Genomic DNA, 27,818 nt, shown 5'->3' with positions numbered 1-27,818 from the left:
CATATGGATTATAGCTCTCCCTTATCCACTACACTCTTGTCCCCTCCTTGATCTTTTGTCCATGATATTCCCTCTGACTGGACACCCTTCTGTTTCTTCACTTAACTCTTACTCATCCTCCAAGACTCAGCTCATGGATTCCTTGCCTCAGGAGGCTTCCCTGATGCCCTGGCTGGGTCAGGAGGTGACTACATAGTCCTACAGACCCCATAGTGCTCACCATATAATGCTGAGATTATCTGCTCAGGTGTCTTTCTCCCTCATGAGGTTGTGAGTCTTTTAAGGAAACAAATCTTATCCTTTTCTTCTTGTACCTCAGCACCTAGCACAATGCCTGACACATAGCATATACTCAATAAATATTCATGGAGCAAATGAATGACAGTGGACAGAAGTTAGATATGTGGTTTGAAGGATGATGATGATATCAACACCATGGGTGGACTTGCCAGACTGTTCGACTCTCTCCAGCATTGATGGAATATAGTGGGGGATACTCAAGGACTGGGCAGCAGCTCCGCCAGAGTAAAGACTGAGGGCAGAAGTGAGTGTTAAGCCAGATCAGGCAGAGATCTTGAAGACACATTTCAAAAGAGGTAAGGTGAGAACAATGGACTTTGCAGTGTGGTAGACCTGGTTTCCAATCCCAAGTTATTAGCCACCTGACAGCCCCTTTTCCAGGCTTATATACCCTTTGCAGGATTGAAGAAATAACAGGTATAGCAGTGGCTGGTAGAATCCCTGACATGAACTTGGTGTTTAATAAGCAAGAGTTCCCTTCCACCCTCCTTCCTTCCTCCTTGGCCAGGCTAGGTGGTGCTGTTCTGGGAGGCAGGGATACTGACAGGCAGGACTAGGGAAACCTATGTCTAGGTTCTAATAATCCCATGTGCCAGAGACTGTGGAAGTGAGCCAGACTTGCAGCAGAAAACCATGAGCACAACAAAGAATCCCTTGCCAGTGAAAGTGGAGTGTCAGTGAACAGTGTTACATATGTTGAACCTGATGTGTTTGAGGATGTTCAAGTGGAATCATCCAGAGGTTTTGAACTCTGGGCTGGATCTATGAAGATTCCAGGACTTCTCTGTGTAATGTTGGGATTTGCTGGGGGGTGGGGTATAGATGACATAAAATCCAACTCAACCTGGCTTGTACAAAATGAAAACTAGTATTATGTCATACAGCTTAGAAACCAAAGGTAGATCTAGCTTCGGGCATTATTTGACCCAGGGATTCAAAAATGATCGTGGGGATTTGATCCCTCAGCAACCTCTCTGCCCTATTCTTCTCAACACTGACTTTTTTTGCAAGGTAGCAAGATGGCAGCCAAGATCTTCTAGCTCATGCCTGTACCACTCAGAGTTCAAAAGTAAAGTGGGCTTCTCTCTTCTAAACAGTTCAACCAAAATCTTGAGCTTGACTTTTATTGGCCCAAAGGGAGTCACATGTCTGTTCTGAACCAGTCAGAATGAATAAGGAGAACAAAGGAGTCTCTTACCCTAGGCTCAAGTTGGTGTTCTCACCTGGTTCTGGGAGATGGAGTTATTCCCTCCCAAACCACAGGAACACTGGGGGAGGAAGGGTTTCCTCAAAGGATAAGGGGATACATTACCTGAAGCAGAATAATAATGAGTAGATAAAAAACAAATAAGCAAAGCAAATGTTTTCCACCAAGGGGAAGATTGAATTATGGGAGTGGACAAAATTATGCATACAGAGTTGAAGGATTGGGAGGTCGGTAAAGTAGGAAAAGAGAGGACAGTAAGAAAAGAAAAAACATATTCAAGTGTTTGAGGTCCCATTGAGTAGCCTTGGGAAGCCCAAATAAAATTGTGTGTGTCCTGGTCAGAGACTTTATTTATCCCTAAATTTCAATGACCAATCTATCACCACGTAATTAGTGATGCTGTGATTTGAATTTATTACCAAACATGGCTCTCTGCTGTTGCTATTGGACTTGTACCATATTGCAATGTGAGCATGGAAATTATTGTATAAATTATTCTCACTCACATAATCATCGTGATTTTAATTACTGTGTAATCTTCGCTAATTACTGTTGTATGTATCATTTGCTTTGGTGCCGATTTAACACAACCGCTGTTCGTTTGGCTAAACGATGGCATTACAACTTTTCCTTTTTCTGGGGGAAAATTTGCTTTCTGTAAACATTTGCAGCCCCATACTCTCGGCTTGCCGTTCTCGGTTTAAAAAAGGACGAGATTTAGACATCAACTTCCTTTCGCCCACCGTTGATTTTTATGTAGGATGAGGCTGGCTTGAATTAGTAAAAAGGTCTAAATTACAGGGTATTGTTTTTAAAATAAAGTTGTATGCCTTTCAGGAAAGTGCAATTAGTCTACTACAGAAGCGAAGGCAAGGATGGGTCACACGAGGCCTGCTTAAATGATTAGATAAGAAGCGTTTGTAATTAGTTCATTAATTACGCAAATGTGAATGGATGGTACTTAGTGCTAGAAACAGGTCATTCTCAAAGTAGGTTAATCTTATTTCAATAGTACATTTATTTACTGGTCTCTGCATTCTTAGAACCAGAGCTCAGGATCATTTTAATCTATCCTGAAGATACTTAATGAACAGACCTCTCATGAATATGGTTTTATGTCTTCCTGAGACAAAGGGGTGCTATTCAGTTTTATCAATCTTAGGAAGATTAGTGGAAACTGAAAGCATGAAAATGTCAGTGCAAACATATTTACCACAGAACCCAGGCCTGTGCAAACGGAACCAGAAGTCTGGCTCTGCCCAAGAATCAGCCTTGGAGCCAGCATGTGTCCTGGACGGGTTTCCATGGGCAAGAGGGCTGTTTTCTACTTAAAACTCCAGATCTTGGATGGTAGATATGTGGGTCTCTCAGGAGTTTCGAGGCTCATCTAATTTAGCTGCAAGTTTGTGTAAGAACCATTTGGATTAAAGTATCTGTGGCTCTCAGATTGAGCTCTATTTTGGTGACATGGACTTATTGAAATACACATCCAGGAAATTGCATCTTTATGAAATTTTCAAAAATTGGCCCTACCTGTTTAATTACTACCAAAAGCAAAACCAGATCATCTCAGGTGCCCCTAAAACCTTCTTGAGCCTGTTCAGGTCATGACCTCCTCCTTCCTCAAAGGTAGCCACCATCCTGACTTCTAATGCTATGAATTAGATATGACTGTTTTTTTTTTTTTAAATACTATATAAGAGGAAGTATCCAGTAGTACTCTTTGGCACCTGGCTTCTTTCTTTTAATACTATGTGGATTTTTAAAAAAATATATTATTTATTGTAATTTAGAGAAAGAGAGAGAACATGATCAGGAAGGACAGAGGGAGAGGGAGAGAGATTCCCAGGTAGACTCCATGCTGAACTCAGATCAGGACACCGGGCTGAGATCACAACTTGAGTTGAAACCAAGGGTCAGAGGCTTAACCAACTGCACCACCCAGGTACTCCCATTTAATGTTATGTTTATGAGCTTCATTCACATTGTTGCATGTAGGGGTAATTCCCTTGTTTTCTTTGCTCTGTAGTCCATAACTGTGGTTCTCAACTGGAGGCAATTTTGCGTCCCGATCTCTGCCAGGAGATAGTTGATAGTGTCTGGAGACATTTTTGGTCATCATAACAGAGACAGGTGCTACTGTAAAAGACCAGGATACTGTTATACACCCTACAATGCACAGAACTGGCCACACAAAATTATCTGGTCCAAAATGTCAATTACATCACTATTGAGAAAATCTGGTCTATAACGCTCCACTGTAGGAATATATAATAATGATTTATTCACTCTGTTGATAATTGTCGTTTAGGTTGTTTCTAGGTGTTTTAAAAAGATTTATTTATTTATTTAAGAGAGAGATAGAGAGAGTGGAGTAGTGGTATCAGGGGCAGAGGGAGAAAATCCTCAGACAGAATCCTCACTGAATGCAGAGTCTGACGTGGAGCTCAATCTCACAACCTATGAGATCATGACCTGAGCTGAAATCACAAGTCAGGTGCTTAACCAATTGAGCCACCCAGGCACCCCTAGGTTGTTTCTAGTTTAACACTATTATGGATGACACTACTATGGGCCATCTTGTACACATCTTTTGTGGCGTGGATTTAGATTTCTGTTGTGTGTTTGCCCAGGAGTAAAATTGCTGGGCCATAGGTGTATTTTCAACGTTAGTAAATATTGTCAAGACAGTGATACCAATTTACCTTCCCACCAGCAGTGAATGGGGGTTCCAGTTGCTTTGCATTTTTGCTAACACTTGGTTTTGTCATTTAAAAAAAATGTTAGCTATTCTGGTGGATATTGATAGGGTCACATTTTTTTATATTTTCTTAAAATTTCTTTTTTAAATTAAATTTAATTTTTTCTAGTATTCCATGATTCATTGTTTATGTACCATACCCAGTGCTCCATGCAATACATGCCCTCCTTAATACCCACCACCAGCCTACCCACCCCCTACCCTCTTCCCCTCCAGAACCCTTAGTTTGTTTCTGAGTCCACAGTCTCTCATGGTTCATCTCCCTCTCCGATTTCCCCCAACTCAGTTCTCCTTTCCATCTCCCAATGTCCTCCATGTTATTCCTTATGCTCCACAAGTAAGCAAAACCATATGATAATTGACTCTTTCTGCTTGACTTATTTCTCTCAACATAATCTCCTCCAGTCCCATACATGTTGATACAAAAGTTGTGTATTCATCCTTTCTGATGGAGGCATAATACTCCATTGTATATATGGACCATATCTTCTTTATCCATTTGTCTGTTGAAGGGCATCTTGACTCTTTCCACAGTTTGGTGACTATGGCCATTGCTGCTGTGTACATTGGGGTACAGATGGCCTTTCTTTTTACTATGTCTCATCTTTGGGGTAAATACACAGTAGTGCAATTGCAGGATCATAGGATGCCAGGATTCTCAACAAGATCCTAGCTCATAGTATCCAACAGTACATTAAAAAGATTATCCACCATGACCAGGTGGATGCAAAGGTGGTTCAACATTTACAAATCAAGCAATGTGATAGAACAAATCAATAAGAGAAGAGAGAAGAACCACATGGTCCTCTCAATTGATGCAGAAAAAGCATTTGACAAGATACAGCTTCCATTCCTGATTAAAACAATTCAGAGAATAGAGATAGACGGAACATTCCTCAACTTCATAAAATCTATCTATGAAAAACCCACAGCAATTATCATTCTCAATGGAGAAAAGCTAACAGCCCTCCCTTTGAGATCAGGAACATGACAAGGATGTCCATTCTTGCCACTGTTTTTCAACATAGTACTAGAAGTCCTAGCAACATCAATCAGACAACGAAGAGAAATAAAAGTATTCAAATTGGCAAAGAAGAAGTCAAACTCTCTCTCTTCACAGATGACATGATACTTTATGTGGAAAACCCAAAGACTCCACCTTCAAACTACTAGAACTCATTCAGCAACTCAGTAATGTGGCAGGATACAAAACCAATATACAGAAATCAGTTGATTTCTTATACTCTAACAATGAAAATATGGAAAGGGAAATTAGAGAATTGATTCCATTTACTATAGCACCAAGAACCATAAGATACTTGGGAATAAACCTAACTAAAGAGGTAAAGGATCTGTACTTGAGGAACCATATTTTTGGTTTTAATTTGCACATTCCTGATGAAGAAACCTTTTCATGTGCTTATATGCTCATTGGGATATCCTTTTCGGTGCAAGGTCTGATCAAGTCTTTTGCCCATTATGTTTTTTCTTCTGGGTTGTCTCTCTTTTATTATTACTATTATTATTAATTTGTAGGAATCCTTAATATATTCTAGATATAAGTCCTTTCTTGGTATGTTGAGCCATCCATTTGATGGAATGTCTTTTTCACTCTCTTACAGTTCATTTCGATGAACAGAAGTTCTTAATTTTAATGTAATTGAACTTAGAATATTTTTCCTTTATAGTTGATGTTTTTTCTATTCCACTGAAGATTTATTTGCCTACTCCTAAATTATGAAAACATCCCCCTGTGTTTTTTGACAAACAGTGTATTGATTTAACTTTTATATCTATATATACAATTCATCAGGAATTCTTATTTATGGTGTGAGGTAGGGGTTAAGATTCATTGGCATATAAATACCCAACTAGTCTTGTGTATGTATTTTAAAAAGACATCATATATTTCACATTTTACCACCATGTCGTCTTCTAGTACATCAGGTGATTTTATATATTTTCTAGACACTGTTCTCTTACATTTTTCTACTTGCCCATCTTTTTTTTTTTTAAGATTTTATTTATTTATTTGAGAGAGAGTGAGAGAGAGCATGAGCGAGGAGAAGGTCAGAGAGAGAAGCAGATTCCCTGTGGAGCCGGGAGTCCGATGCGGGACTCGATCCTGGGACTCCAGGATCATGGCCTGAGCCGAAGGCAGTTGTCCAACCAACTGAGCCACCCAGGCATCCCTCTACTTGCCCATCTTTGAGCTGATTTAAAATTGCCTTAATTAATGTAGTTTTATGTATAAGTCTTTATATCTGAGTGTGTATCTTCCTTGGATTAATTCTTCTTCCTCAAGACCAGCAAATGACTCCAGAGGAAAAATGCCACAGTACCGGGCTCACCTCAGCATACTTCTCTCTTTCCAAAATTTGACCCTTCAATTCCTGGCTGCTTTGGTGCCTTCCAATGCCTATAAATGTAAACTTAGCTTTTCTAGCTTTGCTAAGTGAAGATTTTCTATGGAAAATCTAGTCTGTCTGATCCAGAAAAGCTAATCTATCATAGCCAGAAATTAAATGTTAAGCTAGCCTTTTTGCTCCCTTTGCTAAGTAAACATTTTTCCTTACTTTTAATGCCTAAGAGGATATGATGCTTCACTTAAATTTCCTTCCAGTCATAAATTGGTGAATCTACTTTCCATTTCAGACTTGAGACTTCTGTACTGCAAGGGCTATTGATCTTTGTATTGATGGCATCTGGGATCATGGATTCAGTAAATGACTCTGGATGGATGTAAGGAGGGGTGGCTGGATGGCTGGATGGCTGGTTAGATAATTTCCATTCACTTAAAACTGCATTTTCATGAGGAACTGGGTGCTTTTATGACTAAGTCTGGGATTTTTTTAAATGGTTATTTTCATTGTACCATGTTTCACTGAGGCAATGTCTGTGAAAAGTGAAGGAATGCATTGAAAATTTATTTAAATATGTTTAACCCAAGTTGAATCTCCAATCCAATTAGAGATTTTCATCCCCTTACATATCCAGTTTGTTCTTTCCAAACACTATAGGAATTGTATCAGAAGGTAAAGAAGTATAGGAGCACCGGGGTGGCTCAGTCGGTTAAGCATCTGACTCTTGATTTTGGCTCCGGTCATGATCTCGGGGCTGTGAGATCAAGCCCCATGATGGGCTCTGTGCTCAATGAGGAGTTCCCTTGAGATTATCTCTCCCTTTAAAAAAAAGAAGAAAGAAGAGAAGGTAAAGAAGTATAAACCCAATACTTTCACTGTCTCATCAGAATATGACCTGAGATATTCTCTTTCCTTCGTTGTTGTTCCAGGTGTAGAATGAGGCATCCAAGACAGCTGGGGTTTCAGCTCCCTTTCCATTCTGATATTCTAGAAGTTGATGGAATTCTGTAGCAATGAAAGCAGCCTTTTGGCTTGGGTTTAGACATGAAACATTTGCTCCAGATTGTGTGCCGGAAGTTGGCTTGGGATCTATTGTTTTTAAGCTCGGAGACGTGGAATTGGCTCACTGGGAAGCAGAGCTGCTAAGGTGTGAATGAACCAGCCAGAGGAGTTGGATGGAGCCCTTTTGTTCATTCTTTCTATGTTTCCACCCCCCCACCCATCTCTACCCCTCCATCCCTTCATTCTTTCTATCCTATAAACTTTCCTTCTAGATACCCGGGATTCATAGAAGAACAATGGGAACTAGTTCATAGCAATCTTGTTGGGGGTTACAAATAAGTCAACAGGCAATTTCAGTACATCATGATGGGGGAGCTTAGGGGCTGTGGAAGCCAAAAGAGACACCCTATCCAGTCTGGGAGGTGAGAGAAGGCTTTCTGGAGGAGGCTACAGTTGGGCTGAGCATTGAAGGATGAGTAAAAATGTTTTCTTTTCTTCCTTCCTTTCTTTCTTTCTTTCTTTCTTTCTTTCTTTCTTTCTTTCTTTCTTTTTTTGTAATATGGAACGGTGGTTCTTCCAAATCACCTGTAAGTTCCACTTCTCCTCTCCTTCTGTCCTTCCTCTCTTCTTTCTTCCTCTTATATTTTTCTACTCCAGAAGTATCTGGGCACCATCCATTCTATTAGCCTCCACCTTAATTTAGTAATGACCAGTGTTTTGTGTATCAACTTCATTTCTGTCTTTAGCTCCCTTCCTACTTCTATCCACATCAAAACACATTTTTTATTTTTCTGCTGGACAATGTGAAAGTAAGTTGAAAACATCATAATAGTTTTCCCTAAAATAGTTTTCCATCTTTCTTCTAAGAATGACATTTCCTAACTACCATAGCACTCGTACACCAAAGAAAATTAACACACATCCAAGATCCCAACACCCACATTACCCCCAATTTCCTAAAATTGTCTATATCACTGTATTCTCTTAAGGATATCCATTGCATTTTGTTGTTTTGTTTCTTTAATCACTCTCTTTAAAAAATTAGTAGCGTTTATTTTGGGGGAAATTTTTAGAAGGATTACAGAAAAATTAAGCAGAAAGTTCCCATATACCCCCTCTCTTCCCACACAGTTTTCCCTCTTTTATTCACATCTATGGTTAGCCTTTATTTCCTTTGAAAGTAGAATGGTCCCCTCACCTCCCCCTCATCGCACTGAAGTGTGTGTGTGTGTGTGTGTGTGTGTGTGTGTGTGTGTGTGTTTAATAGAGTTTTAGGGGTGGTTCAGATGGGCAACTGCATTCAAAAACTGCTTGTCCTAGGACCTAGGACCCAGTACCTAGTACCTAGCACCTAGCACCCAATAGAATGTATGGGTGAGGCCAAGGAAAAGTCTGCTGATGTACAGAAGGTTGGTGGACAGGTGTCTACTGAGGGCAAATTACTGGTTTTGCCCATGTGTCAAGGACTCATCACCCACTTGAGATCAGAGCAAACGGCAAGGAAGACTTGGGAGTTATCTTGTCTCACAGAAACCATTACATTATCAAGAATATAAGGTATTTACAGAGTCTGTTTCCTGACTCAAGTCTTTGTACTTTCTGGCCAGGAGTAACAAGGTTCACTGTGGTTGAACATGCTTCCTCGGTTATCCCACCCCATGGCTTCCTCCTTGCTTTGAGTCTTCCAGCTGGATGGCCTTTCTTAGCCTTGGTTTCCTTGCCAAATCCAAGATTTGGATTATCAGCCCTTACTTGCCAAGGGTTTGGATATTGAAATAAGCTCATAACTAGTAGGAAGGAGGTGGTGGGGGAGGGATGGGGATCTCCTTCTTATGCTTGGCATGTCCTCCTTGACATCCCTGCCCAAACCCTATCCCCCTTCCAAAAGCCTCACTCAACCACCAACGTCCTCCAGAAAGGCCAAGCTCCCAGGCTCTGGTACCTCTCTCCTTTGCCAACCTCCTGCTATACTTAGTGTAAGGCTCAACTTATCCAGAACTTTTTGCCCTGCTGACTCTTCTTCATGGGTTTATCCAGTCTCCACTCCTACTGTGTGCTCTCCAGAGGGAAAGGCAACACATCCTCTGCTCCCTGGAGCTCAGCCTGCCATCTTATATGGCCAGACCGAGAGGACAGCCTTGGCTCTGCTACTTCCTCAGCAAGCCCATGTGCCTCTCCAAAGCCTCAGTTTCCTCATCTGTAAAATAGGGCAGTAAAGGGTAGGAGAGTAGAGCAGTTAGAAGGCATGGATCCCAGAGCTGGACTCTTTGGCTTAAATCCATGTTCTCCCACTGATTATAAGGCAAATTATGTATCCTTCTGAGCCTCATTTGTGAAATGGGAAGATTATGATAGTGGATTATAATAGAGGACTATTGCAAAGATAAAAATCAAGGAGCGTCTTGCAAAGCCTAAAGGCACAATATACAGCAGTTTATGCAGAATTCAGTTGCACCCTGTTGGGGTTTAATAAATGTCTCATGATCCTACCACATTACGCAGTCTTGGGCACTGTATCAATATTTATTTCAGATTATCCATTGTTGTGTTGGCCTTGGTCACAAAACCTTCAGGTCATCTTAAAAGCATATCTGGCTTCCCATCCTGGGCCTCACCAGTATTAGAACATCCATACATTTTTAATTTCCTCTTGAATTTCAGGGTGCGGATGAAGAATGGGGGTGACAGCACATCTCGGGGGATGATTCATGGTGTAATTAAGTCTATGTCGAGTTTCCTGTAGCTCCAGTAGGCCCAGGCTCTGCCCAGACTCAGACTGGGGGATTATTTTTGCTGTGTCATTATGTTGAATGCCCATGAATCCCGTGTCTCTCCTTGACTTGGACCTCACCGTTTTGGTTCATTATGTCCCAGTGGGTGTTGAAATATATAGACATGTAAATAGGAGTTCAGCCAGTTGAGGTTTCCACTCGCCTTTCTACCTGGAGGATGTGGTTTGTTGTGGAAGGGAAAGGCAGGACATACAGATCTGGCCCACCAAGGTTCAAGTCCAGGCTCTGCCACTGAGCCGGTGACCTTGAGCGAATGGCTTCTCATGAAGGAGACTCCGTTTTCTCATCTGTAAGGTGGGGTGAGGATTCTGATCCTGATGAGATTGTGCATACAAACTAAATGAGTATAGAGGTGACTTTTTCATTTTCCACCTGATATTCATGGAGCATCTACTCATGTGGTAAAATGATGGAGCCTCGTTCACAGGACAGCCTGGCGGGGGCAGGGGTGTGGTCCGTGCCGAGTCCAAGTCCGAGTCCGAGCCAGCCAGCAGCTGGCTCATTCTGCCACCTAACAGACTGCTTTGATATCCTTGTCTTTTTTGTGTGCTGCTCAGAGTGTGATCATATATAGCAACTGTTCATTCTGGAACTTTTACCCTTAGTCTGGGGCCTTCTCTAGCCATGATGGGCAGAGCCATTAAGAAAAAAAACAATCAATCAAACAAGCATTAAGATGTTTAAACATACATTTGCTAGGAGTAGCATTTTGATCAGAATAAGTAATACAAGCACGTTGAAGTGTATCACCCTTCACCTTGCATGAAGTGCTGGGGGGCAGGTGGAGGTGGATCTGGGCGACATTCGCAGGAACGGACTCTACCCATCACATAGGCCCTCTCTAATTCCTCACAGATCCCTGTGAGACAGGGCCTTATCATCCCCACTCCTCCAGCTGAGCAGGTTCCAGCTCTACAAGGGACCTGGCTGGGCCTGAACAGAGGCAGGATTTGAACCTGGACCCATCTGCCTCTGAAGCCCTTTTTCCTAGCCTGGGAGGTAAGAAGGTGCAAATTTCCATATTTCTGGATATTCATATCCTGATCTCCCTCATAAACCTTCAGAAGTTTAAGCCACCAATACTTAGAGTATTTTCATGTCTATTCTCTTCATCAATTTGCTTAATAAACATCAACCGGGTACCTAGGGGGTGGCGGACACTAGAGCTTCACCCACTCATCCAAAACACACTAATTAAGTGTCAGGGCCCTGACACTTCACTCATTCATTGAGCCTATGTTTGTGGAGCAGCTACTATGTGCTAGAACACTGTTCTTGGCGCTAGAGTATGTCAGTGAATACAACAGACAAAACTGCTGTCCCTTGGAGCTCTTACCTCCACAACATTCCAAGGTTGATCTGATTTCCCCCCATTTCACAGCTGAGGACAACTGAGGCAAAGAGACAGGTGACTGTCCCAAGGCTGGTGAGTGGCAGAAGCAGACCAAGCTTCAGGTGATAAATATTATCTGGACAAGGTAACATAGGAAACACTGTTAATTCTGTATCACATCACAGGGCTCAAAGGGAGTCTGCAGAGGATGGTGCTATTGGCTGTGGGGTCAGCTCTCCTGAGATTGGAACCCTACCTCTATCACTTCTGCCTGTGTCTGCTTGCAGAGGTCACCCCAGGTCCCCCTTGCAGTGCTTGGAGGTCATTAATTCCTGTCTCTGGACTTGCTGTAAAGATTATGAACGAACGTGGCTATCAGCTCCATGAGGGCAGGAAGCCCATCAGCTTGGTCTCCCTTGTATGCGGGACACCCAGCACTGTGCCTGATACACAGTAGGTGCCCAGCCTAGAGGTAACTGTTTCAATGACAACTGACTTACCCCTCCATTCAGTTATGGGACCAGCCCAATGCTGCTGTGACTAGAAGCTCAGTTCTAGCTGTTTTCGGTAGGTATGCTAGAGAATTATTCCTCTTCAGATGCACTAAAGGCCAGACAGCAGAAGTTCCCAAGACATTACTGGAGTCTCTCCTTAGAGAAGCAAGGTGTCCCCATCTAGCATTTGTCCATACCTGTCTCCCAGTGACTCAGAGAAACTTCTGTCCATTAGCGCTCTCCCTGGCCAAGGTTCTGGGAGGCAGGCACAGTGATATCTTGATTATCTGCCAGCCATCCTTCATGCGATGCTGATGGAGGAGAGTTCCACCTGAGTCAAGCTGTCCAGTAAGGACAGCTGGGGGAAAAATGAGTCTTCCCAGGTCCCAGGATGAAAACAGCAGGCTGGTTTGAAATGTCCAAAGCTGGGTCAGAAACGGAGAAGATCATCTGACTCAAAGGGCAGAACTGTGACCCTCCCCCCAGAAACCTGCAAGAGGTGTCTGCGTTTACATGAAATTCTGTGGTCTGCACACAGAAAGCAGTGGATGCAAGCAACTTCCTACTTGGATTAGAAATGCTGGTGTTGTAGAGGTGTGGGTGGATTTCTGAGTGGCAAATCCAGGAGCCAGTACTCAGCCACGACTCCTTTCATTTTCTTCTGCTACCCTGGCCCTCCCTATCCCATGGCTCCTGCTTCCCTTCTCGCTCTACCCCCACCTCCTTCTCCTCATCTGTCCTGTCTGGCTACCCAGGAGTTTACACAGCTTGGCATATGTTCCTGTGTCAAGCCCACCAGCTGAGGCTCTGAACACACCAGACAACTCCAGGAAGGTGGGACCAAGCCCACCATCCCCCCCGACCCCCAGAGCACCAGGCTCTTGGGCCCCTCAGCAGAGCTCAGTGACCCCCAGCCTGGGACACTTTGGCTTGCATCCCTTATGGAAGGTGCTGCTCCTGGTGGGCCTCTGGGAAGGCAGTCAGATCTGTCAGGTCTGGTGGAGACGGAGAATCCCATGGGTGGGCCCCAGTGAGCCTGCGACCCCTACTCCTGGGCTGCTGACAGCCTCCTGTGACCCCCAGCCTATCCCGCCTTGGATCAAAGATGGGGAGGACAGATCCTCCACTGCCAGCCTAAGCCCCTTCCCCACCCCACCCCCGCCTCTGCTCCCAGACACCCTCCTCCTTCCCCTCTCCATCAGCTCCATCTTCCCTCTCTTCTCCAGGCCCCCATCCCTTCACACTGCAGCTGCTCACTTGCCTGCTTCCTTTCCCCCACCCCCCTCCGCTTCCCTCTGTTCCTCCTCCCCTTCCCCCGTTCTTCTAGGTCCTCTTCCTTGTGAACCTATTTCCAAGCTAAACTTGACTCAGTTCAACAAAATTTACTGAGCAGCTGCTGTGTGCTGGGCTTGGTGCCAAGTCAGACGGTACAGGGATGACAGCCTGCACGGTCTTGACAGCAGGGCTGGGGGGAAGGGGTTCCCCCCACCTCCTCTCCTTCTGCCTCTTTCTACTTCCTCTTCCTCTTCCTCCCCTCCTCCCCTTTCTCCTCCTCTCCTTCCTCCCTTCCTCCTCCTCCTCTCCTTCCTCCTTGTTCTTCTCTTCCTTCTCCTCTTCTTTCCTCCTCTCCACCTTCCTCCACCTCCCTTCTTCCTCCTCCTAACTTCTCTTCCCACCCTCTCCCCATGCCCTGCCCCGGCATCCACAGCCAGCGCTGGAGATGGGAGCTGGGGTGTGTGGGATGGCAGCATCCCAGGAAACTCAGTGACGGGAGCTCTGATGCCACCATCCCCCACACGGCAGTCAATGGATGCAACTGAGCACCTGAGACATCACGTCCACCTCCCTCCGGGGCCAAAACAGGGTGGAGATGACTTTTGCCAGCTCTGGCAGCAGCCCACTGCCCCTGGCAGTTGCGAGCTGTTTATTTAAAAAAAAAAAAAAAAGCAAGGAGCAAGAAATCCGCCTTGCCATGTGCTCAGGAAGGGATTCTAAGGTAATGACATTGACGACACACTTCGAGGTCCTCATAAAGGGGGCACTCCAGACCACGTCCTGAAGTGACAGAGATGAAAGATGATAGTCAAGAAATGGGAAAGGAGGCAGAGGCTCTATGGGTGCTGTCTTAGCGCATGGGGACCAAGCTTTCTCCGGAAGGATGGCTGCCAGGTCACCTTCTCACTCATTCCTCTGCTCATCCCTCCTGGAGCTTGGACTGAGGCTTTCATGGAGTCCAGTGGTGGGTTAGGCTCCAGATGCCAAGATTCCTAGGAGTATTTAGGATCAGCACGGACTGTTGGTTATTAATGATGCACAACCATTAGCTATTATTGGTTCTTAATTCTTCATCTCACTACTGTTATTTGAGAAGCTAGGGGCCAGTCACGTACCCCAAGCTTTTCTTTCATTCCTGTGACTTCCCCATGTGTCAGCACCATGAACGGGTGCTTCTCTTCCACATCAGAAGCTGGAAGGGCTTGGCACCAGGAGACTTGGGTGGCTGGGGCAGTAAGCAAGAGGGAAGTTCAAAGCAGGAGGCTGGGAAGGGAGTGGGGAGCTTGCCCCCACAAGAGAAGGACTGAGGCTGGGGAAGAGAGTGGGTGACAGAAGTAGCTCACCTATACCACTGCCTCCAACCTGTGCCTGTGGTCCCACCACCACCGCCACCGCCACCATGACCTTGACCCTCCACCTAGCTGACCAAGGAAAGCAGAAGCAGATGAACACAGCCAGGCCTGTGAGTATCACTCATGGAGCTCTTTCACCAAGCATCATTGCCATGGTGACCTCCCGTAGATCCAGGATCTGGGGAGGCTCCTGCCAATCCCAGAAGAGAGAGGCATATGGAATGGTTGAAGATTTGACCCCAGGAGCTCAGGAAAGCAGAGTCTAGGTCCCTACACATGTCCTTAGAAATGATCCTGATTCCCGCTCCCTTATCTATACCTTCCTCCCCCTCTGGGTATCTCCTTCGGGGACCACTGACCAGGCTTCCGTAACAAGTTCAAAAACCCTTTAGTTCATTACGGTCCTCTCTTTTCCTTCTAAACTGTCCCTTGTGGTCAGGGTACTATCACCCCTCAGTGAGCAAGAAGCCTTCCTCAGAGTCTTGTTCCAGAATCCCAACCCACCCCCTTATGTAAAGAGGGCTGAATCCCATTGCCACAGTTGGAGCAACAGTGTAGAGAAGCAGAATAATGACTAGAAACCTGCATACACGTGGCCCTTGGTCATATTCAGGCTCCATCCCCTGGCTTTGTCTGCTTGCCAAGGCTCTGATGTTCACACACCTTTTGCTTTTTCATAAATTATAACTTTGCCATGGGTGAGCAGGGGGTCATTTCTCCGAAGGGGAGGACAATTAGATTTTATTTATTAAAGGAACAGTTGATGGACTCCGGTCTCTCTCCTGTAAAAATGCCCTTTATTTTATAGTCTATAATTTTGCCTCGCCGCGAGGCTCCTACTTTTCAGAGGGGGAGTGTTTTTGGCTCAGCTCTTTCAAGATGCCTCTGTATGAAAGCCAAGCCTGGTATAGTCCCAGAATAGAAACCGTCTGTCCTCTTGTGTTTAGACTTGGTTTCGTGTCGATTTTATGAAAATCTTTCTCTTTGGGGGGGGGACGGAGTTCTTACCTCTACCCCATAAATCAATCAGGGATGCCAAAGAGCATCCCACTGAGACGTATTTGGGTCACTGACTCTCAGAAGCCCTACTTGGTGGGACCCTCCTCTGGGCTCAGCCCTAAATAAATAAATAACCCCCCGCAGGTCCCCCTTAAGTCTCCAAGAAGCAAACCACTTATTTCGCAGCAGGCCCTGGTGTGGTAGGTCCTATCATGTCAGATATGTCAGCCATCCTAACTGCCGTTTTAATCCAGTCGCACGTATGTAGCTGGGTTTAATTATAGGCAGAAATTACATTTCAGAAAGCAACAAGAAATCATTTACATGGCTCGAATTTGCCCATTAAATCACTCGGTTCATTTGAGAGTGTAGTCAGGATGGTGTGTCCAAAGAAAAATAGTATTAGTGCCTGTACTTAGCGGCTCTCACACGGGTGGCACCAGACCGTGTGAATGCCGTGGTGTCTACTGACCGCGTGTGTCTTCTTGGTGCAGGATGAAGAACGAGTCCAGAGATGCAGAGAGGTCCCAGCCGGCGTCGGAGCTGAGCAGAGCCCGGACTGCGCAGAGCCAGACCTTGGGGGACAAGTCTGTTTCTCCCCTCTGCCTCCGACGGCAAAAGTACTACCATCCCGGGGATGGGGACGAGTGTGGTGGGCAGAGAAAACCTGCGCAGAGACTGGGGACACGGTCTTCCTCCCCAGCTTCTCAGAGTACAGACACGTCCCCTGCGTCCAGGGAAAAGCTGCCCAGTCCCTCGGCAGCCCTGTCGGAGTTTGTGGAAGGTCTCCGGAGGAAGAGAGCTCAGAGGGGCCGGGGGTCCCCGCTGGGGCTGGAGGACTGGCCCACCCTTCCCATTTACCAGACCACCGGGGCTTCCGCGCTGCGGAGGGCCAGGGCGGGCAGTGACGAGGGAGCCCTCTCTCTGGGGTTTGGGGTGAAGTCAGCCCTGGAACCGGAGGGTGCCTCTGGGACATCGGCCGGGCTCCTGAGGTCCACCAGCCTGAAATGCATCTCCTCCCAGAGCACCGAGGGCACCACCCAGCCGCCTGAGAAGCTGAAGACCCGGTTCAGCTCCTGCGAGTCCCTGTTCGAATCGAGGCAGAGCTCCGGCAGAAGACTGAGCTCCCCAAGCTCATCCAGGTCCCTGCTCTTGTCACCCACGCTGCGGCCTCGGAGGCGCTGTCTGGAGTCCTCTCTCGACGACGCAGGCTGTCCAGACCTGGGGAAGGAGCCCCTCGTCTTCCAGAACCGCCAGTTTGCCCACCTCATGGAGGAATCCCTGGACAGCGATCCGTTCACCTGGAAGGTCCCAAGCCTCAACTATGAACGCAAGACCAAAGTGGATTTCGACGACTTCCTCCCAGCCATCCGGAAGCCTGAGTCTCCCATGTCCTTGGCCAGAGCCCCCAAAGAGGGTCAAGACAGTCCGCGGCGCTCACGCATCCACTTTGAGACAGAGGAGGCCGACCAGACCTTTCTCTCAGGGATCAAGACCATTTTGAAAAAGAGTCCGGAGTCCAAGGACGACCCCGCTCAGCTCTCTGACTCGTCCTCCTCCTCCAGCTCCATCGTGTCCTTCAAAAGTGCCGACAGCATCAAGAGCCGACCACGAATCCCACGGTTGGAGGGTGATGGTGGCGAGCAAACGTCCCCTGAGCACAGGGAGCCGGGGGCAGGGAGCAAAGACGAGGACGTTGAGAGCATAATGAAGAAATATCTCCAGAAGTAGGAGCCAGTGCAGGTAAAAGCAGCAGGCGGGGACTGTTCTTGGGAAAATGAAAACCAAACAGCCTGCCCAGGTCTGGCAGCCTGGAGAAAACCTGTTGCTGCCACTGCCTTCCTCGCTGTGAGTGATTTCTCTAGAGAAGATGGGTTTTAGAGATTCTTGCGGAAGTAATGAGTTGCCAGATGCAAAGCTCTCTGCTAGGTGCCCCTGGTTCCTTAGGATTTTAAAATGCGGACCCATCGGAAAGCAGAGGGTCCTGTAGGATGGTGCTAGAGAAGGTGCTGGGCTTTTTTGTCTTTCCAAGGCTCCATTCTGCCTGGAGCTAGAGGAGCCATGGTGGCCTTCTGTCCACTTAACGATGACAAATCTTATGGGGAAGACAGGCCAGGGAAGAAGGGGCTTTGGGAAAAGTGGGATCCAACTCTTGCTTTACATATCCAGAGAGAAACGGAGGCCCCTTGTGTGGGTGGGCGGCAGCAGGGAGCCAGTGCAAAGTTCCCAGAGCAGCAAATGGGAGAAGAGAAGTAGGACTTCCCTCTGCCCTCTCTCCTACCCCAGAGCTAATCCTGGACTTCTCCGGACTTAAGATAGGAAGAGGAATCCCTTTCTCATAATGGCTTGTAATTGTTGGGCATACATATCCAACAACTCAGTATCCACAGGGATCCTCATAGGTGGTTAGGATGACTGATTCCCATTTTACAGTTTGGCAAACAGAGTCAAAGAGGTTAAGCCCCTTGTAGGACGTCAGCTGGGCAGAATGGCATTTGAAACTCCGGAATCGCCACTTGTGTCTGTAACACTTCTCTTTGGTAACCTATCCTGAGCACAATCAGGGATAAGCTCAGGGTCTTCTCAGTGACAGAGCAGGATCTTTAAAGAAGTTGCCTGTGTTGACATCCCATAGTGAGGTTGGCACCCCAACCATCTATACTCAAAGGGATGTCAGAACTTCCCGACTCTGACCTCACTGGTAAAACAAATGAGGGAGCCCTCAAGATCAAGATTTCCCTGGGAAGTCGGCTGCCAACCCAGTTGCCTTGACCCCCAGTTCGGTGCTTTTTGCCTGAGGCTGGGCTGGCCCCTGACAACCCCGCCCAGAACACATTTCAAGCCTTAGGGTCCTGGGTATTTCACTCTGTGACTCCTCCCTGAAAGGCAAAGCCAGTATGGGGAGGCTGGACATCAACAGAGGAGGTTTAAGTCCCTCCCTCCAGGTTCAGACACAAGGCAAATGTCCTACCAAGTAATATAATGGCATGTGGCCTCCAGGAAACTCTTGGGCACTGAACTTGAAGCAGCTGCAGGCTCTGGCAGGATGGGGCAGCCGCAGGCAGGTGCACAGCCTAGGCCTTGCCTCGGTCCCCAGCCTTCCTTCCAGAGGCCTCCTGGACTCAAACGAGCCACCGGCCTCCACACCCATAGACCTCCTACTTTGAGAGGCACCCTTAGCCCATCAAAAAGCAATTGCCCCTTCCGAGGAGATGGGCTCAGACTGTATCAGAGCAAATTAATTTGACTTAACACGGCCTTCTCTCTGCTCTCAATTACTGGGAAGAGATGTGATATTCATTTACATTATTATGCTCTCGGGGACACAGAAAGCAGTTTCAAAGGCCAAGTAAAGGGCACACGTCCATAAGGAGAACAGTTCTTAGCAGAAGTCATCACAGAACATCTTGTCTCTGCCATTTTTTTTTTTTAATTCAAGTCCTTCCCCCATCCAGTAGTGCTCACCGTGGTAACAGAGCCTCTGCCAAAAAAAATATCTTCCGCCCTGACATCCACACTGGAGGCTTGAACTGAACGATAGAGGTATAGCTCCATCCCCTGTGAGGCAATATATTAGGGGATTCAGATCCAAGTGAGCCCACCCCTATCCCTGTAAGCTAGCACCTTCCGTGTATCTGGCTGTGAGACCTGGGGCAAATCATGGGACCTGGCCAAGCCTCTGTGTCCACAGCGTGAAATTAGAGCTGATAACACCATCCCCCAAATTAACACTGTGAGTATACGCCAGGGATCTCCAGCTTAGGGCCCAGCACCCGCCGCAAGCGGAAAGCATTAGGCGCCCCAGCACTCAGCCCTTTGGTCCTTCAGGAGCTCCATCCCAAGCGTCTCTCCACTCATTCCCCTTCTGCTGCCCATGCTCCTTCATTCCTCTGGGTGGTGTCTCTGCAGGAATGCCCCCCAGAGACAGGGGACATCAGAGCCTCCGCCCCCCTGCCCCAAACATCCTTCCTGCATCCCATTGATTCACTCTGACCTACGTTTGTTTCCAGCCTCCTGAGATGTACTGCCCCGGAAGACTTCCTGGCTCCACCACTGTCTGGAGAAAGAGAGGGACGGGCCAGGCCTGCCCAGGGGCCCTCAGTCCAGAGCCAGCCAGCATGGCTGTGCTTGAGTGGCCAGAGGGGTCCAGCAGGAGGCATATCCCTCGGGCATGGGATCCCATCATGCTTGGTCTATACAAAATAAAGTGATAGCTCCTTGGCCTCCGTGCTTCCTGTCTGTTCTGTGATCATGGGACCCTGGAGGTTTGATGGGGGTGGCCCGGGGAGAAGGGTTCCAGGAACAGCATCAACCCAAAATGTTTATAGTTTTGAGTACACACTGTTATTTCTCTCCCCCTCCATAACTCCACGCGAGGGCCTTGCTCCTCTTCATTTGACCTCATCAACTCAAGTGCCACCTTCTCTGGGAAGTCCTCCATGATACATCAAACGGCAATAAGTGCTCGTTCTCCATTCTCCCTCAGTTCCCATATTTACCTCTATCCTAGTCCCCTTGCCTGCCTACTCACCTACATTGTGCACATATGTGTAGGCAAGCTTTCAAGAAACTTGAGTAGATGAGTAGATGAACAAGCCCCTGAAAAAGTTAAGGAACCTATATTCCTTGGATGCGTGTGACACACTGACATGAAGACATCCCCACCCAGGTGCACCCAGATCCACATTCAAGCGCCTGTGAACATCTGCTCACAGCGCCCCCCCATATCCCTGCTCGCATACACAGCCCTGCCACGCCCACACCAGTATGCACGTGTGCCACAAACTCCACTGGCCTAGGCACGTCTGTAGCTTGGATACCCGCTTCTCCAAAAACCCTTGAAGTATCAGTCATACTGAAACTGTAGGCTGGTGTTTGTTATTCACATGCTACATTGGACACCTTGCGAAGCATTGTACGTGGAGCCTCACACCACAACTTCAGAAAAAGTCCTGAAAGATAAATGCACTTTTATTTTAATTTTTTTTTATTTATGCACTTATTATTCCCTATTTGCAAAGGCTGTGCTAGCTATGTCCGCATGGAGAATGGTGATGCCGTCCCTATTTAGATTCCCACCAGCATAGGCTAGGTTCTGCCCTCAATGTGCGTCTGTCCCCAGGGCCCCTCTGGGATAGCCAATCAGAGCTCCTTCTGTGTGCTCCCTTGCTAGGGCTGCTGTAGCAAATCACCACAGATTTGGGGGTCGCCTTATGGTTCTGGAGGCTTGAAGACCGAGCCCGAGGAGGTGTTGGTAGGCCTGGTTCCTTCGAAGGTCTCTCCTTAGCTCATAGATGGCTGCCTTCTCCCTGGGCATTCCCGTGGTCTTTCCTCTCTGCATGCATCCCTGCTTGTCTCTCTGTGTGTCCATATTTCCTCTTCTTATAAGGACGGCGGTCAGATCAGATCGGGCAATCCAAATGGATTAGCTTTAACATGATCGCCCCTTTGAAGACCCCATCTGTCAATACAGCATCAGGGCTTCAGGGCTTCCCCAGGCACCTTTTGTAGGGATCATAATTCAGCTCCGTAACGCATGCTATGCAAAGTAGGTGGTAATTTAATTTGCTAATCACGAGCATTATTCATGTAGCGATCAGGTAAATGACGTCCCGAGTTCCCAGCTTGGTCCCCAAATGAAAGCAGTTACAGAACTCGAGAGCAGATTCTCGCTGCTTTCCTGGCGCTGGAGATTTGCCGACATTTTTAGGGCCTGGAATCTGTGAGTTTCCAGGAGCTTCTCTTCCTGTGCCAGCAGGATTCCTCATTCAGCCAATATTCGTGGGGCACCTGCTACCCACCAAGCAGTGTTCCCCACGTGGGGGATCCATGGCGAGCAGGCGGAACCCCTCCTGCTTTTTTAGAGGGAACATCCTACCTGGGGAGACAGTAACCACGAAAATAAATACGGTATCAGAGAATGAGAAGCGCGATAAGGAAAAATAAAGATGAAATTATCTCATGAGTTCCCTCTTCAAAATTTACTGGACATTTATTTTATGAAGTACCTTGCGGTAAAGGAGAAACCTGTCATTATTCTTCAAGGATGTGCAAAACAGTGCATCCATAAAGGTTAAAGTCAAGTCACAACAGCAAAGCGTCCCTCACTGTTGTGCAGGAAACAGAAAGCCCTTGCCCCTCAGATCCCCCAACTCAGCACAGGCTGATGCAGAAGATACTGACCCAGAGTGGTCCTCCTCCTTGCAAGCCAACTGCAGAAATCCTCAAGGGGACCATGAGGTCACATCAGCATCTTGCTCGGCCTGGGACCCAGGGCAATAAGCCCCACCCAAGTTACCACTTCTGCAAGGCCTGGGCTATGCCATCCTCTCTCTGTGAGCTCAGCTTGTTTCCTTCTTTCTGGGCCCTCCTTCCCTCTTCTGTGCAATGGGTCTGGGACTCATACCAGCCTGCTGGCCTCTTGCGAGGTCCACGGTCTCCCAAAGCGCTGAGCTCAGTGCCCGGCATGTAGTCAGCTCACAGTCAACAGTGGCTCCGTTGAGCTCTGGGCTCAGAAACCTGGCTCTCCCACACCCAAGGCTGAGGCTTCACCTGCACCGCCCTGCCCTTCGCTGGCTTCCCTGCCAGCAGAACCAAAGTTATTTGAGAGGTGAGAGTGTTGGAAGTTACGGATCCAAGTGGGTTAAATAGCCATCCCAAACGTCTCCTCCTGTTTCTGGGCCCCAAGGCTGTTTTTAACAGTGTTCCCAGATCTTAAAAGAATCCTAGAATCCCACGACGAGAAGAGAGACTTGGGGTAATTTTATAGTAAAGGAAAATGAGACTCAGAGAGGGAAAAGATGTGTCCAAAGACAGATCAGAGTTTAAGACCCAGTTAATATTTTTTCTTTAAGAAATAATTATGGGTCCTCCCACCACCCCACGTTCTGGGCCCTGTTTCCAGCTGAGGCTGGGGTGGGCAGAGGGCTGCCTTCATGAAGCTTATGGCTTACGAAAGAAGACGGGTAATAAACTTGCAGTTACGTATTAGCTGTGCCCGTGTCACCTGTAATGAGTCATCCTTCTGTGTGTACACCATCCCCTCCCTGCCTGGACCCTTGGCAGGCCGCCAGAGACCCAGCTCTGTCCCCAGGCCCCTGGCCGACTGCATGGTTTAGGGCTGAGGAATGGAAGATTTCCATTCTTTCCAAATCCCAAGGATCGTTAGGTGGGAAGAACAAGGAAGACATTGCAGTGGAGAGAGGCAGATGCTGGAGGATGTCAGATATAACCATGGAAGGCTCTAGATGTGATTAATGGCTTAGCCAAGCTCCTGCTGTTGTCTTCAGGAGACGGACAGCCGAGGCTCTGTTCCTACCCCGCCCAGTCTCGGTTGCTTATTCACCTGTCAGTGTGGGCAGCTACCTTCAGAGCATAGTGACAGATGCTAAGCATTGGCCCTGGGGACAAGGTGAGGTGGTGACCTTGTCACCTTCTGTTAAGAACCACCCATACTTTCCACTCCTCATCTGTCAGTGAGGAGCTAGGTGCTGTGCTCGGTGATATTTAAGCATCGTTTCTGAGACAGGTGTTGGGGGTCTACTGCCCCATCAATCACCCTGCCCTTTCCATACGTGCAAGAAAAAATAAAAAATGACTCAGCAGCTGCTTTATGACTAGCTGCATGAAGGCCCAGTAGCCCCCTTCTGGGCTCTGATAAAATCGTGCTCATCTCATGTGCCTTCAGCTTGTAGAGCTCAGTGGAGTGGCTTATGTCAATCCTACCATCTCCCACCTCCTGTCATCGAAAGTCTGTGGTCTTCCTGCTCAGGCTGGCCACAGAGGGTAGAAGGAGACACAGCTGTGTTTGTCAAAGCCTTGGCCTCACCGTGTCTCCAGCTGTCCTTGAGAGGTCTACAGCTGGAGGTGGAAGAATGCTGGGGCATGCAATTCTTTAAGGCACAGTGGGCTTGTGCCCCCGATAAACTGAGTCCACAGACTATGGCTGGCTCTGATAGATTAAATAAATCACAGTTCTTCATTGCTCAGTGCGTGGAGTCAGGGAAAGGAACAAGGGGTCTAGCAGAAGGTGAAAATCAGAAGAGAGGGTTTAAGGGTCCTTCCCCTGAATCAGACACTGAGGTTCAGGAGGAACATGAGAACAGACAAGTGAAGCTGAGATTTGAACCCAAGGCAGGCATTCTGGGTAATGATACCCTGGTACGAGCTTGGCTGTGTAGACAGTGCCTTCCTACTAGGTCAGCTGGTAGACAGGGCCTATGGAGAATATCACTTTACTTTGCTCCATCTTTCTCTAGCCAAATTCAGCCCTGACTGCTCCGTCTGGAGGTCATGCACCCGGTCACTAAGAACAGGTTTGGGTTTAGTCCTGTCTTTGCCGTTTTTTAAGCTGGGACCTCAACAGTTTACTAAACCCCTCTAGGCCTTGGATAATAAGTAGTGTGAGAGGAAACCCTGGTTCTGGAGTTTGGTCCACAGAAGCACCAGCACAAGGATCACTGAGCCCATTTTACAGATGACAAAACTGAGGCTCAGGAAGCCCGAGTGACTGACAGAGTTAGCAGCGAAGTTGCTGGGATCAGAGTTCAGAGCTCCCTTGCTCAGTGCTCCCTGACCTCCTCCCAGTCCCATGGCCTGGTCATCTGGCCCGTCTGGGGAGAGGCTGAATGGATGTTCTGGCTCTGACCCAGGCAGAGACCACCTAAGCGAGGTCCCAGCGTGAGCAATCACAACCATTCACCCCTATTGTCAGTTCTGATCTCAAGCAGCTCCCTGGAAGGTGGCGTGGGCTGGGGGGGACTGCTTCCCGGGGGCCCCGCTGACCCTCCTGACTTGGAAGGAATCCAGTTTCATGCCTAATGGGTGGAGTGGCTTATCCCAAATTGCCACAGCATGAGAAGCCTCCATACAGACTTGAAGGTGTCCTTTCCAGACAGGAGAGGGAATGGAAATCGTTCCTGCTGCTGGTGGCTCATCAGCTTCCTTAGTCGGAGTGAGTTCGTGGTTCGGAGTGAGGGATGCAGTTCATGGTCCCTGGACTGCTGCCCGCCATAGCTACTGCTGAAGTCTCTGACGGGAGTTTGCATGGCAGGAAGTGGGGGGAGGGGCATGCGGGGACTTTCTCTGCAGAGCAGATGCTGCTGGCAGGCCACCACCTTCTTGGCCTTCTTCCTCCTGTTCTCAGGCTTCCCCGACTTCCAGGAAGGGTTGGGGGGCTCTGCCGCAGGCTCACACCCCTGTGTCTCCCTCTGCCCTTATAGCCCGGCTTGAAGCTTCTGTACACTCGCTGGTCTTCCTCACCTAACTGGGAGCTTGGAGACCCAATTCATGGGTGATGCTAAGGCAATTCATTCACTCATAAAGCACGTGCTGTGTGTTGATTTATAAATCACTGTTCCAGCCCCAGAGATACAGCTGTGATGAACGTGGAAAGACATCCATGCCCTTGTGGGATTTACATTCTAGTCGGGGGTAGGGGCAAATGGTAGACAAGAGAAGAAAGTAACCTATGTAATATGTTAGATAATGAAAAGTGTGAGGAGGAAGAAAAAGTGAAGCAAGGGAGAGGTCTGAGAGGCATTGAGAGGGATGTGGAGAATATTTTAGAAGGAATGAGGGGAGCAAGGCTCCTTGAGAAAGAAATACTGAAGCAAAGATACTGACAGGAGGAGGGAACCAATCATAAAATGAGGAAGAACATTCTAGGCAGAAGGAACAGACAGTGCAAAGGCCCCGGGGTGACAGCATGAATGCAAGGAGGCCAGCATGGCTGGAGTGGGGTGAGCAAGGGGGAAAGGCGTGGTGGACAAGGACAGAGAGGTGATGGGGGCCAGGTGATAGAGGACTTTGTGAACATGTTGGCTTTAACTCAGAAAGATCTGGAAGCCATTAGGGTGATCCACCATCCCAACTGGCCCAGGACTGAGGAGGCTCCCGGCACACAGGACTTTTGGGGCTCCAACCAGGAAAGTCCCAGGTGCACCAGGATGAGGTGGTCACCTTAGAGCCACTCCAGTGTTTGGAGCTGCGACATGATCCGCCATCGGGTTCATAAGGATCGTCCTGGTTGCTGAGTGGAGAATAGACTTCAAAGGAAAAGAGCGGAATCGGGGAGACCAGCATGGAGACCTCTAACCCACGTGAGGGACTGCAGGTGCCTCAGACCAGAGTGGTGGCCATGAAGGTGGTGCAGAGTGAAGATCTTCTAAATAGATTGAGAAGGCAGCTCGAGAGGATTGACAGAGAAATGCCCATTCCCTGTGGTGACCTCCCAGCAGGTGATATGCCCAGTCCCCTGGTGGGATGAGAAGCAGGCCCATTTCTGCCTTCCTTGGGGTTCCTCTCAGCCTCACCTCCTCCTAGATGGGAGGGCAAGGCATGGACCCCTTTCTACAGATGAGGAAATCGAAGCTCAGAGAACGCCACGACCCCGGGCACACAGGAATCCAGAGTGAGAGTTAGGACGACACCTGGTTCTCCAGCTCTACCAAGGACCAGGCAGGCCTGGGTTTCAGTGCTAAGGCCAGCAGAGGGTCACTCACCTGGGACACCTCTGAGCCTCCATGTTCTCATCTGCAAAATGGAGACAGTGACCCTGGTTGGCTTCATCATCATGAGGAGTAAAGGAGACAATGTGTGGGGATGTGCAGCGACTTCTTGATGCTGCCATCTCCTCTTCCTTTCCTAGAATCCTTCTCCCAGCCTCGGCAGTGAGTTAAAGGACTTTCTTAAGGACTGTTTTTGGGAGCCCAGTGGAGCCATTCTGTTCAGCCGAGTGGGGAATATTTACATCTTCTTTTCTAAAGGCAAATAATTTCCTTGAGATGCTGATTAGTTCCCAAGCAGCCTCCAGGCTGTCTTGTAAATACATAGATATGAGTGTTATCGGAGCCCCCAGTTGTCCAGCAAACCAGAACAGAGAGGCTGGAGGGTTGTAAATATCAGAAACTCTGTTTCTCTCAGCTCTGCTTTCCAAAGCCAGACATTCCTTCTGCTATTGCTCTCTCCTTCTGCAAACGCTTGCTTGTTCATTCGTGAATTTATTTAACAAATATTCACTGAACATCTATTCAGTGCTAGGCCCTGAGCTGGGCACTGGTGAGCCAAGCAGGAGCAAACAGGACGGGGTCCTGGCCTCACTGACTACAAGACAAGATGTCAACATGTCAATCAAGGTGCCTGGTGCAGAGAAAAGCAATAATGACAATAATATTAATAAGTCATATTTCTTATTTTTAAAGATTTTATTTATTTGAGGGAGAGAGAGCTAGTGGGCAAGAGAGAGAGCAAAACCAGAGTGGGGAGGGGCAGAGGGAGAGGGAGAAGCAGACTCTCTGCTAAACAGGGAGCCCGATGTGGGGCTTGATCCCAGGACCCCAGGATCATGACCTGAGCCGAAGGCAGACTCTAAACTGACTGAGCCAGCTGGATAATTCATATTTCTTATGTAATTGAGATTGACTTTACATAGAGAGAAATGCTCAGATCTGAAGTATCTTGTTCAATCTGTTTTGAGGAATTCCTATCAAAAGGAGACATCTAGACATTCCAGAAAGTTTCCTCATGCCCCTTCCTGATCAGGTTCCCCCTCCCCCACCCCAGCCCCCAAACAACCACTATCCTGATCTCTATCATCACAGGGTCGGTTTTGCCCATCCTCGAATTTCATATAGATACGATCATGCAAAACAGACTTTTTTGTGCTTGGATTTCTTTCTCTCAGCAAGTCATTTTTGAGATTCCTCTATGTTACAGAATGAACCAGTCATTTATGGGCCTTTTTTTTTTTTTTTTTAGTAATATTTAATTGTCTAAATATACCACAATTTTTTTTTTTGATCTATTTTCTTGTAGGTGACTATTTAAGCTGTTTCCCTTTGGGGAGCTCCTATGAAAGGAGTTGCTGTGAACATTTGTCTTCAAAGCTTTTCCTGGACGCTTGTTTTCATTTCTCTGGGATAGATGCCTCGGAAAGGGATT

The 27,818-nt window shown here is 47.5% G+C and overlaps 1 protein-coding gene across 1 annotated transcript in view; it reads left to right on the top strand.

Moving 5' to 3' along the window:
• The window catches only part of LOC111160061 (myosin XVIIIB), a 232,652-nt gene extending 212,713 nt beyond the window's left edge, over window positions 1-19,939 (top strand). Inside the window, 2 exon segments of the mRNA XM_022522870.1 lie at window positions 16,373-17,621; window positions 19,889-19,939. Of these exon segments, the coding sequence (XP_022378578.1) occupies window positions 16,373-17,609 (1,237 nt within the window). The 3' untranslated portion in view covers window positions 17,610-17,621; window positions 19,889-19,939.
• Window positions 19,940-27,818: the final 7,879 nt, after the last annotated feature.

Source organism: Enhydra lutris, unplaced genomic scaffold, assembly GCF_002288905.1.
Source record: "Enhydra lutris kenyoni isolate GAN:26980312 unplaced genomic scaffold, ASM228890v2 scaffoldscaffold73, whole genome shotgun sequence".
Classification (NCBI taxonomy): Eukaryota; Metazoa; Chordata; class Mammalia; order Carnivora; family Mustelidae; genus Enhydra; species Enhydra lutris.
Note: the sequence above shows the minus strand (reverse complement) of the source record. Positions and strands in the feature narration are given on the sequence as shown.